Consider the following 12,620-nt stretch of genomic DNA (forward strand, 5'->3'; position numbering starts at 1 on the left):
ATGTAGCTGCCTGCTCTCAGGGGGGAGGGGGAGGGTGTGGGAGCAGCTCTGAGCTGTTTGTGTCTTTTAAGTAGTGGAGCTTCTCAGATAGGGGAGGGGGAGGTGAGAGCTCCAGGATTTCTGAGCTCTTATCAGTCGGTTTAATTGAATTTGGATGATAAAAGCTGAGATAGGGAGTCGTTACCTCTGTATGTAATGCAAACTGACTCAAATCCAGCTCTGCTACATCAGCTTCATACTGTGGTAATTCATTTACAACCAATCCTGTGCAAGTGAAACCCCGAGAAAAGCAGGAAGTGAAGAGAGCACAACAGCCTGCAGGTTAGTGAACAAGCGTCATGGGAATACCCCTTTAAATTCTTTACTGTCAGCTGGGCAGTCCTAGGATGTGACAGTGAATCTAAGACCCGCCCACTTGACAGTAGACAACATAATTAACATATTGAGTGCTGAAATTAGCCGAGTGACGCCTATGGAAGGATGGAAATAGTCTGAGATGACAAAAGGTCCTCTTTAATGGGGTATTACCAATACATATATGGCATATTCAGAGGACAGGTGATAAACCCCATAATATGAGTGAATGGGGCCCCCCATGTAAATGGATCAGTAGTACACATACAAGACCAGTGACCGCCACTCTGTTTACTTCTATAGAATGGACATATAGCCTATAGCCATCTCTATCAGCCCCATAGAAGTGAGTGGAGAACTGGTCACGTATGTTCACCACACAGTTAACATGGGGACCCCGGTTATCACACATCAGAGGGGGTTATAGTGATCACTGACCTACATTCAATGTGGGAATCCTGACCTATAAGGTATTTATGGCGTATCCTGAGGACTCAGTCTGACAGTCATACATTCTCTCGCACAGGGTGTATCCTCACATGGTCAGGAAGTGATACAGAGGCGAACAAGTGAATGAGCTCAGCACAGCCGAATATTAGTCACACAGTCAGTCTGGGGGTAGTCGCACACATGGGGCGGTCATGGAGCAGCGGGGAGGTTCACTCTGGATAAGCTGCATGTCTTTGTTGCAGTTTTGCCAAAAAGTTTCCCTGTACCTGTGACTTTGCACAATGTGGTAATGGTGTGAGTGCCTTTGTCTCTCCGATATTATTCCTCTGTCCTCCATAATGTATGTCGCTGTATGGAATAGTACTAAAAACAAGGTATACTGATATACAGTAGCCCAGTGTAACGTTAACGGGGTCGCTCAGGACCTGAAGGTAATGGATGCTTATTGCCTATACACAGGATAGGTCATCAGTATCAGACTGGTTTGGGTCTAACACCCAGACCCTGTCCCAATCATCTGTTTCGGCCGCCAGAAACCACATACTAAGTATATGGCCAGAAGCAGCTCTGATCCTATGTAAGGGAATGGGCGCGGGGCTAGAGTTCCAGGCGACTGCAGATCAAATCCCATTCACTTAAACAGGATCATAGCTGCTTGTGTCCAGCTATACCTATTATATGGCTTCTGGCAGCAGAAAACCTTGATGGGGATGGGGTTCAGGTGTCAGATCATCATAGATCTAATATTGATGGATATCCGGATATCCTGTGGATAGGTCTTCAGTATCAATTACCTTCAGGTCCAAGACAACACCTTTAATGAAGATGAGCCATGAACCGAGCCAGTAACACTACTTAAAGGGATTGTGCTGCTATGGACACTCATCCAATAGTCACAGGATGGGGGATAAGTGTTCGATCATGTAGGTCTGACCACCAGATTCACCAGTGATTAGCAGGATGGGGGCCGAAAGTCCTCCTAAAGCCTCCTGAATGGGTATTGCAGGAGATTACAACCTCATGGTGGTCCATTCACAAGGAGGGTTTAGGGGGACTTTTGGTCTCTCGTCCTCCTGATAGCTATGGGGTCTGGCAGTCTGAGCCCCCCAACAATAGTACACTGTCCTGTGGATGGAGATAAGTGTCCATAATGGGACAACCCCATTAAAGTCCCAATGACTCCTCCAGGCCAGTGACTGTGCACTTGAGGAAGGACTACCATATGTCCGAAACGCGTTGTGCTGTTCCATTTGTTATAAAAGAAGTTTCTGTCATCTTCTGGGTGAGCGCTGTTCTTCAGGCCGATCATTGTATCAGGCCGGCCCCAATTTTTTGTTGTCCTCCATTATCAGTCACTCTGCCTTTGTAAGTGGAGTTGCCTTTTCCCAAACATGAAGTGTGCTACTGCTTGCCACAGAACAATTCCTCCACAATAACAGCTGTACCTCTGTCACCTCTCTGTGGTTGCTGCAATGGCCGCCTTGCCTAATATTGGCCTACCCTTGACAGTCATCTATGCTACCGCATCCAGCTCTCCTCCCCAGGCGGATCCCCGCACCTCTTGCCCCGTCCTCACGAACTTGCACTAGGCTCAACCTCAGCTCAGCTCCATGGTCGTATGGCACATTCTCCCGCTCTTATCAGTGAAGCAAAAACATGCACATCTTCTCAGCAACCACTAGGGATCCGCCTTGGGCCTGTCCTCCATAGGTCCAAGAGCTGCCCAGGCTTCTTCCAAACTTTCTACTGTACCAGGGCTGAGCTCTCCATGTTACACCAAGGCGCGGTTGATCTATCCATCAGGAGTTTTTGCAGCTCAACATGAAATTGCAAGCACAGTGTGAATACATGCTTAAATTGTATTAAAGGCAATGCCAAAAACATTTGTGTTTTTCACTGTTTTTCCACGTTTTTCATTTATGATTCATTTCTAGGGAAAAAGCAACATTTTCGCAGGTGAAATGAATATTAGCGATTTTCAAAAACACTTTCTCTGCAACATATTTTTCTGCTGAATTTCCTCAAAAACCAAAAACACAGTGTTTCTATAAAAAGTGACCGTCCCGGGGCGCACAGCACATTAGGTTTAGATTTAACTTTCCCAAATTGTGTCTCTAAAAACTTGCAAATTTTAGGAATTCCTTCAATTTGTTTTAAAATTTTTTTACATCAGGAATAAAACCATGCTCATTAGTAAAAGTATATAAAAATAATTCAGATGATGTGTTTTCCTGCACGGCCGGATTAACATGCGACAGGATTACAGACCTCTAATCTTTCTACTTTTGCTGCTCTTGAGTTCTCTTTTGGACTTTTTGGCGATTAAAGGTTTGGGCCACGATATAATATAAGATTATTCTATGGGACAACCACTCCCAGCATCTCCCATGTAGGGCTCGGTACTTGTCTCTATTGTGGTGAATCTGTTTGGAGAAAATAAGAGACTACCCGGCCCAGCCTGCCATTAACATCTGGCTAAATATAGTCCGTGGCGGCTCAGTATTACACGGGGGCAAGATTCAACATGTGTGCTGTCAACTGAGCTGGCATGGGTATGAGCTGCACATGATATATCCATGCAGAAAACATCTTACGCGTTGCTTAGAGTTCCCCTTTAAATACATGTCCTTCAGATTCTATTTTTATTTAATTTATTAAAATCAGATAGTGACGTCAATCACTTTTTTTCTCATTTTTATCTTATATTTTAATACTGCCTGTGATGTAAATGCATATAATCCCTTATAGGTTTGGCATGCCACATGTCTGTTTATTATTAGGCTTAGTAAGCAGAGTGAAAATTGCAGGCATTAGTATTTTCTAAAAAAAATAATAGTGACAATGTGAAAATTCTTTAAATTAGCATCAAGAATTCTTAAAAATAGGTTTAGTCAGGCAGCTTTATTGTTCACTGTTACACATAACAACCAATCACAGAACAGCTTTCACTTTTCAAGAACGGAATAGAAATGAAAGCTGTGCTGTGATTGGCTGTATAAAGTTCTATAACAAATGAAATCTATGCGAAGATTGGCTGCAGAGTTCTATAAGGCATTGAAGCTGTTCTGTGATTGGTTGCTATGGGCAACCATAAGAGGTTTTTGGGTTATTTTTAAACACTTTCATTAATTTCCCAAATGCTATCATGTGTAATAGTGAAGCGCCATAGACTACGTGAGTGGGACTACAACCCCCAGCAGTGATGCAGCAGTCAGGGCAGGCTGGGGGTTGTAGTCCTCCGCCTCCAGGTAGCGGCCAAGGCTTCCCTCAGCACATACAGGGGGCGGGGGAGGATACTGAGGAGGAGCCGGGGAGGAGGAGCGGTGGGAGGCCGCCCGTCAGTCCGTGTGTCCGCCGTGTCACGGTTGTATCCGCCGCTCGGTGCTGCTCCCGGCTGCTCCGCCGCTTTATTCTTGTCCCCGGTAGAACAGGCGGCAGGACCGGGAACCATGAACCGTAACGGGAGGAAAGAGGAGGAGACCCTCATAGAGATGTCTGAAACGGGGGACGGTAAGTACGGGGGGAAATGGGGGTAACCCGGGTCTATGGGGGGCCCCGCCTGAGGATTGGGGGGGGCGGGAGGGAATCAGGACTGTCCGGGTCCTCGGGTGACTCATGACTGGAATGTCTCCGGGAATCCCCGCCGCATGTGTCCTTACAAGGAGCCGTCAGAGAGACTGGAGACAGACACAAGGGGTATATACATGTCATATATACAGTATATATAAGACTGGAGACAGACACAAGGAGTATATACATGTCATATATACAGTATATATAAGACTGGAGACAGACACAAGGAGTATATACAGTATATACATGTCACATATACAGTATATATAAGGAGCCGTCAGTGAGACTGGAGACAGACACAAGGAGTATATACAGTATATATAAGACTGGAGACAGACACAAGGAGTATATACATGTCATATATACAGTATATATAAGACTGGAGACAGACACAAGGAGTATATACAGTATATACATGTCACATATACAGTATATATAAGGAGCCGTCAGTGAGACTGGAGACAGACACAAGGAGTATATACAGTATATATAAGACTGGAGACAGACACAAGGAGTATATACATGTCATATATACAGTATATATAAGACTGGAGACAGACACAAGGAGTATATACATGTCATATATACAGTATATATAAGACTGGAGACAGACACAAGGAGTATATACAGTATATATAAGACTGGAGACAGACACAAGGAGTATATACATGTCATATATACAGTATATATAAGACTGGAGACAGACACAAGGAGTATATACAGTATATACATGTCACATATACAGTATATATAAGACTGGAGACAGACACAAGGAGTATATACAGTATATATAAGACTGGAGACAGACACAAGGAGTATATACAGTATATATAAGACTGGAGACAGACACAAGGAGTATATACATGTCATATATACAGTATATATAAGACTGGAGACAGACACAAGGAGTATATACATGTCATATATACAGTATATATAAGACTGGAGACAGACACAAGGAGTATATACATGTCATATATACAGTATATATAAGACTGGAGACAGACACAAGGAGTATATACAGTATATACATGTCACATATACAGTATATATAAGGAGCCGTCAGTGAGACTGGAGACAGACACAAGGAGTATATACAGTATATATAAGACTGGAGACAGACACAAGGAGTATATACATGTCATATATACAGTATATATAAGACTGGAGACAGACACAAGGAGTATATACATGTCATATATACAGTATATATAAGACTGGAGACAGACACAAGGAGTATATACAGTATATATAAGACTGGAGACAGACACAAGGAGTATATACATGTCATATATACAGTATATATAAGACTGGAGACAGACACAAGGAGTATATACAGTATATACATGTCACATATACAGTATATATAAGACTGGAGACAGACACAAGGAGTATATACAGTATATATAAGACTGGAGACAGACACAAGGAGTATATACAGTATATATAAGACTGGAGACAGACACAAGGAGTATATACATGTCATATATACAGTATATATAAGACTGGAGACAGACACAAGGAGTATATACATGTCATATATACAGTATATATAAGACTGGAGACAGACACAAGGAGTATATACAGTATATACATGTCACATATACAGTATATATAAGGAGCCGTCAGTGAGACTGGAGACAGACACAAGGAGTATATACAGTATATATAAGACTGGAGACAGACACAAGGAGTATATACAGTATATACATGTCACATATACAGTATATATAAGACTGGAGACAGACACAAGGGGTATATACAGTATATACATGTCACATATACAGTATATATAAGACTGGAGACAGACACAAGGGGTATATACAGTATATACATGTCACATATACAGTATATATAAGGAGCCGTCAGTGAGACTGGAGACAGACACAAGGAGTATATACATGTCATATATACAGTAATATATATACAGGCAGTGAGACTGGAGACAGACACAAGGAGTATATACATGTCATATATACAGTATATATAAGGAACCGTCAGTGAGACTGGAGACAGACACAAGGAGTACAGTATATATAAGACTGGAGACAGATACAAGGGATCTATACAGTATATACATGTCACATATACAGTATATATAAGGAGCCGTCAGTGAGACTGGAGACAGACACAAGGAGTATATACAGTATATATAAGACTGGAGACAGATACAAGAGATCTATACAGTATATACATGTCACATATACAGTATATATAAGGAGCCGTCAGTGAGACTGGAGACAGACACAAGGAGTATATACAGTATATATAAGACTGGAGACAGACACAAGGAGTATATACAGTATATACATGGCACATATACAGTATATATAAGGAGCCGTCAGTGAGACTGGAGACAGAGACACAAGGGGTATATACAGTGTATACATGTCACATATACAGTATATATAAGGAGCAGGCAGTGAGACTGGAGACAGACACAAGGAGTATATACAGTATATATAAGACTGGAGACAGACACAAGGAGTATATACAGTATATACATGGCACATATACAGTATATATAAGGAGCCGTCACTGAGACTGGAGACAGACACAAGGGGTATATACAGTATATACATGTCACATACAGTATATATAAGGAGCAGGCAGTGAGACTGGAGACAGACACAAGGGGTATATACATGTCACATATACAGTATATATAAGGAGCAGTCGGTGAGACTGGAGACAGACACAAGGGGTATATATACATGTCATATATACAGTGTATATAAGGAGCAGGCAGTGAGACTAGAAACAGACACAAGGAATATATACAGTATATACAAGGAGTTGTCAGTGAACTGGAGACACACAGGGGAGCCTATATATTATATACATGTCATCTACACACACACACACACACCCATATGCTATGTACAATATTATACTATATTATATACTGTATCATACCCTTATAGATAGATATCAGTCATCTGCAATATATTATATACATACCCATATGTTATGTATCTATAATAACTATATGTATACAATAAACTATTCCAGAATACAGTGTATATGTGTATGTATGTAAAGTGTGTGTGTGTACACACACAGACATATATCATGTACATATAACACACCTTTAGATATTATACACTCATCTGGAGTACACTGTATACGTATACACTATACATATACACTGTGTTTTGGGGGTAACGTCACATCGGTGGTGTTTCGGCCTTTCTGTTCTGTCCTAAGGACTATAGAATGGATGGATCAGTAGAGACGGGTCCATCTAATGGCCGATTCCAACAGATCGTGTGTGGCCCTGTTGATGATAATGGACATTACATGATAGAAATGACATGTCATTCCTATCATGTAATACATCACACAATATCCCACAATAGACACAAACATGCGGCCACAGCAGTGACCTCAGTGGTCACCAACACGCTGCAAAGTCACCGCTACAGCCAATGATTGGCCATTCAACACCACGGAGGTCTCTGCTGTGTCAGGACATCTTCACTGGATGCAGGAGACATCTCAGGGGGCTCAACCACTACTCCGATGTTGTGGATCATTCCTATGGGGTTCAGGTCTATAATCCCAGCACATATGTCCTGGTTCTCCTGGGACTATCTGCCCTATGTGAATAGTCTCTAATTGAATTAAAGTGACACCAATACATTGTAAGGCATGGCGTCCAGGTCATTACACTTTAATTTGCTCACAGTGGTGATGTCGTGTGTGATGGAAACCCTGTGTCACCCAGCTGGGCTGTGCAGAATAGTAGAAAGTGAGAGTTACCGTCACGGTTCCTTGTTGTCTGAGTCACCTGCAGGTAAATATACCTTGCAGCGGTGAAAAGTGTCACCTGTGATGAGAGGCAGCTGCTGCTGGTGAGGGCAGGGACAATAGGAGTTGTGTTACCTGTACATACCCCTATAGGACAACATTAATAATGACTGATGGTCTCTATCTGTTATTAATGAGCATCACTATACCCCTTCCCAAAGACATAATCCCTACTAAGTATAAGTCACTTCCCATTCAACAGTATCCTAGAGAAACCTCTCTGGGAAAGCTGGGTGACAGCCAATATGTCTGCCCAGCAGACAATATGACAGGGTGACAGCCAATATGCTTTCTACCCAGCATTCTCAGTGGCAAATCCATCTAATAACGTGAGGTCAAGGTAAAATTCTGATAACCCCTATAAAATGCAGAATGCAACCCTATTAGTTGTCACTCAGCTTTCCCAAGATCAGATCCAACTATAAAGAAAGCTTTAACAAGCTGATAGAATTGTTCTGCTGACGGATTTCTACATCTTGGAAGATTCTGAACTTTGTGCAGTGTCACAGACAGGATTTGGCTGGGGATGTTCAGATTTGGGGGGGGGGGGGCGGGGGTTGGTACAGAGCTTGTGGTTTGAGGAGAGGAACCTTTTATTTTTAGGAGAAACGTTGCAGAAACTTTGTGCGTTTCCTCTTGTGACTGTGATTGTTTCGGTGGTGTTGATTCATGTTGTAATTCAGATAAGATACTATGTATCACTTCTTAAAGGGGCAGTGCACTATTAAAGTATCTGATCCAAAAGCAGATCAAAGGGGACCCCACCAGAACCTGCTAGTGGTTCTCTGTAATAGCTAATACAAGGGGGGGGGGGTTCTGTGTATTACCCAAAATAATCCGTACTTCTATTATTGTAATAAAGCGCTTTTTTTGGACTAAAATCCCTAGACCAACCATAAGCCGGCAATATTAAATTGGCTGGGGTTCAATAACCGGTATACCCACAAATCAGATGTCATGTGATGTCATATTCACTGGTCTCATTACCTGCATACAGCTCAGTCCCATTCAAATGAATGAGGCTGAGCTCCAATACCAAGAACAGCCACTACACAATACACAGCGCTGTGCTTTTTAAGTAGTGATGAGGCCACAGGGGTCCCATCAAACAGCTGGTCAGTGGGACTGCCGGGTATCGGACCCCCACCTATCTGATATCAATGATCTGTCCCCAGAAACCCCTTTGCAGCATGTTTATTTCAGATTTCGGGTAGTTTTTCCCCACAATGAGGTGAATGGGGAAGCCAAAATCCATCACAAACCCCATATGTTGCAGATTTTGTGGCAGATTATTGTATTATTGTATCTTCAAATCTAGAATAAACCCCCTCCAGGATGGGGTTTCCGTGTTAACCCTTCCCTGGTTTCCCCCAGACGTCCCCCATCCTCCAGGGACCGCTGACGTGTAACACACGGGGATCTACCACTTTTGCATTGAAGGCAGCACATAAGGATATTTTCACACATGGCAGATTCGTTGCAGTATTATCTGGGGCTGTAATCTGTTTTATCCATGGTAATGGAGCTGATTTGGCAGAAAACACATAAATGTCTGCAACGAATAGGACGGTGTTTGCCACTTTAAGTGAATTGTGATTTTTAGGATTGACGTTGTGTCCACTATGCCAACACTTCCTGGCACAAGCACAGTACAAGAGGTGTTATCAGAGGGACCAGGAGGGAGATCTGCTAGTGCCTTTGAGGACCATGTCCGTTTATTTGACACCTAGACCCCTCCAGGGCACAGGTCATCCTCATACCGCTGTCTTACTTTAGGCGTGCGGTCGGTGGTCGCCCCCAGTACATCAGACCCCTCCTGTTTCTGCAGTTGGGGCTATAGTCTCTATAATTGAAGGTGTGGGCAGAGCGCTACTCCTGTAATTTTGGGTCAGGGTGGGGTGTCCTACCATAAATAGCACTGAAATGGCTTTGAATTGATGGTGGCAGAGACGTCAAATTGTATTGTTACCCCCCAAAATGTATAGTATACCCTGCGGTCTGCATTCCTTAAACCTTGTGGCTAGTGGCATGCTATATACAGTGGCATACTATATACAGTGGCATACTATATACAGTGGCATACTATATACAGTGGCATATGTTGTAACTTTACACCAGAGGAATACATGGGGGAATACTGCCGGCGTATACGACTGATAAGACGTGACCATGGCCTTGGTGTAGAGTCCTATAGTTTTATGGTATTGCGGGAGCTGTACCAGGCACAGTTTTGCGGTATATGGCCGCATGTGATCGATGTGAAGGATTGATAATAAGGGAGTGGGTGTCGGGGTTTATGGGTCTGGAATTAATGAACAACTAGAAATTAGTAAATTGGTTCATCTTCCATGAGGGCCTGACAATCCTACACATGGTGGTGTGACCGCTATAGGGGCAGACCAGGCCCCCTGCTCAGAATGAGGAGCATATTTGGAGCGTGAGACACAGGAAGGAATCCTTACTACAGAACACATCATCTTTTAACCCATGATGGAATAGCGGTGCATACAGCCCCTGTGCAGAACTGTGTGTCTTCATGGTTACAGACTACACACAGTTAGTTTTTGGGCTTCTTCATATAAAGCCATGCCCAGTCCACTTGATGGTATCTACTGTCTGCACTGGAGTCGTGAACAGATCATGTGATCAATGAATGTGACATCACATCGTTTTCTGTGAGCCCCTAAAATCTTTAATTGTTAAATGATAGGTCATGGATTGATAAGGCTGGACGGCTCGAGTCGTCTCCCTTGTATACTGATACCTGCTCGGCAAGCATATGTTCAGATTTCCCCTGCAGGCTATAGACAGGTGTAGGCCCACTGACGGGTGCACAATAGAGCAATATACTTGACCTACTTCATAAGGCCTATAAGACTCAATGTTCAGAAAGGGCCCATTTATTGTAGATGGGGGGGGGGGGGGGCTACTGGAAAGATGTCCTGGCTCTCATCCAGAGGGTGTATGGTATAGAGCTGGCAGCGGCCCCTAAGATTGTACAAATCTGCTGAGGGCCACTGTGGCTTCTTTCCTGTGTCGATGACCTCATGTTCACTGGTTGCATGGTACATTATTAGCTCAGATCCATTCAGGTCAATGGGGCTGAGCTGTAATACCAAGCACAGCCTCTATATTATGTATGGCGCTGTGCTTGGTATTCAGTGAAGGGACCTGTTCAATCATCTGATCAGTGGGGGCCTGGCATTTAACCCCCCCACATTGATGGTCCATCTTAAGGATAGGTCTTCAGTGTATAAGTCACAGAAAACCCCTTTAAGATATACCTATTTACTGACCTGCCTACTAAGACGGCTCCTGAGGAGGTGGGCGTCCTGATACAGCCCATAGGGTCACACCTTAATTCTCAATAACTACATGCAGTGCTGCTGCCCCGGGTGTGACCGCCTCCTTGTAATTATTATATACATTGTCTTGACTTTTTTTAGTCGCTTATGGCAAACCTTCGCCTCTGACACTTGTTAGGTGTGACCTTTATACAAAATACAGAATAAAACTGGCAAGCGAAAAACAGAAGCGTGACGGGTCTCGGGGCCTCGCCGCTTCTTACATTCCCTGTCACCGGTTGGATTGCTCATTTACAGGTTTTTTTGGAACAAACTTTCTGCTTTAGAGTTGCTGATAATATTAGAAAACGGAAACCAAAAAGAGGTGGAAAAATAAGAGACTTCAGAATCTTATACTGTAAGGGGTTAAAAAAATGTTATCCCCCAGAGGCACGCCCTTTGGTGCGTAATACTTGTATTTTTAGATTTGGGGGCGTTCTGATTATTCGAGTGCTCACTACCAGGTGACCCCGGGGTGAGAGTTTGTAGATCCAGGAAGCCGCGTTGCGCGTCACGTGGGTCTCACTTTACCATCGATTGCCCTTCGTCATAATGTGGAAAATATTCGATATTCAGCCCTCGCTCCTTGTGCAGCTCTCCTCTCCTCGCTGACTCTGCAGACAGTTGTCTGGGAGAAAGAATTTCCTGCCAATAAACTTTACAGAAATAGAAATGACTACCATTCCTGGGCAGTGATGAGGCCGGGAATATGCTGCAATTTTTATTTTAAATTATTTTAAAAAAATTTTATTGAACAATGCTGAAAAAAAATGTAAATATTTCTAGCTTTCCATCAAAATTATTATTATATTATAGCATTATGATTTATTAATATTATTATTATTATTAATTAATATTATTATTTATATTATTATTAATATTTATTATTGATTATAATAATTTAAAATTACAAATAGATAATAGTTATTTTTATCTAAGAAATATTTTATCATTTTTTATTTGTCTTTAAAATATTAGTATTAAAGTAATATGTATAAAATAATATATTCTATTAGCATTAATAAATCATACATAGTTTATTTTTTAATAGTAATATAATAATAATAATACAATTTATTTTTTTTTTAG

General features: G+C 42.3%; 1 protein-coding gene across 8 annotated transcripts in view; it reads left to right on the top strand.

Annotated features, from left to right (window-relative positions):
* The first annotated feature begins 4,143 nt into the window (after positions 1-4,143).
* ANO5 (anoctamin 5) overlaps positions 4,144-12,620 on the top strand; it is a 53,162-nt gene continuing 44,685 nt past the window's right edge. For all 8 annotated transcript variants that reach the window (XM_075281282.1, XM_075281283.1, XM_075281286.1 and 5 more), the window contains exon 1: positions 4,144-4,314. In XM_075281282.1, the coding sequence (XP_075137383.1) occupies positions 4,254-4,314 (61 nt within the window). In that variant the 5' untranslated portion in view covers positions 4,144-4,253. The remainder of the gene's footprint in view (positions 4,315-12,620) is intronic.

This window comes from Leptodactylus fuscus, chromosome 7, assembly GCF_031893055.1.
Source record: "Leptodactylus fuscus isolate aLepFus1 chromosome 7, aLepFus1.hap2, whole genome shotgun sequence".
Classification (NCBI taxonomy): Eukaryota; Metazoa; Chordata; class Amphibia; order Anura; family Leptodactylidae; genus Leptodactylus; species Leptodactylus fuscus.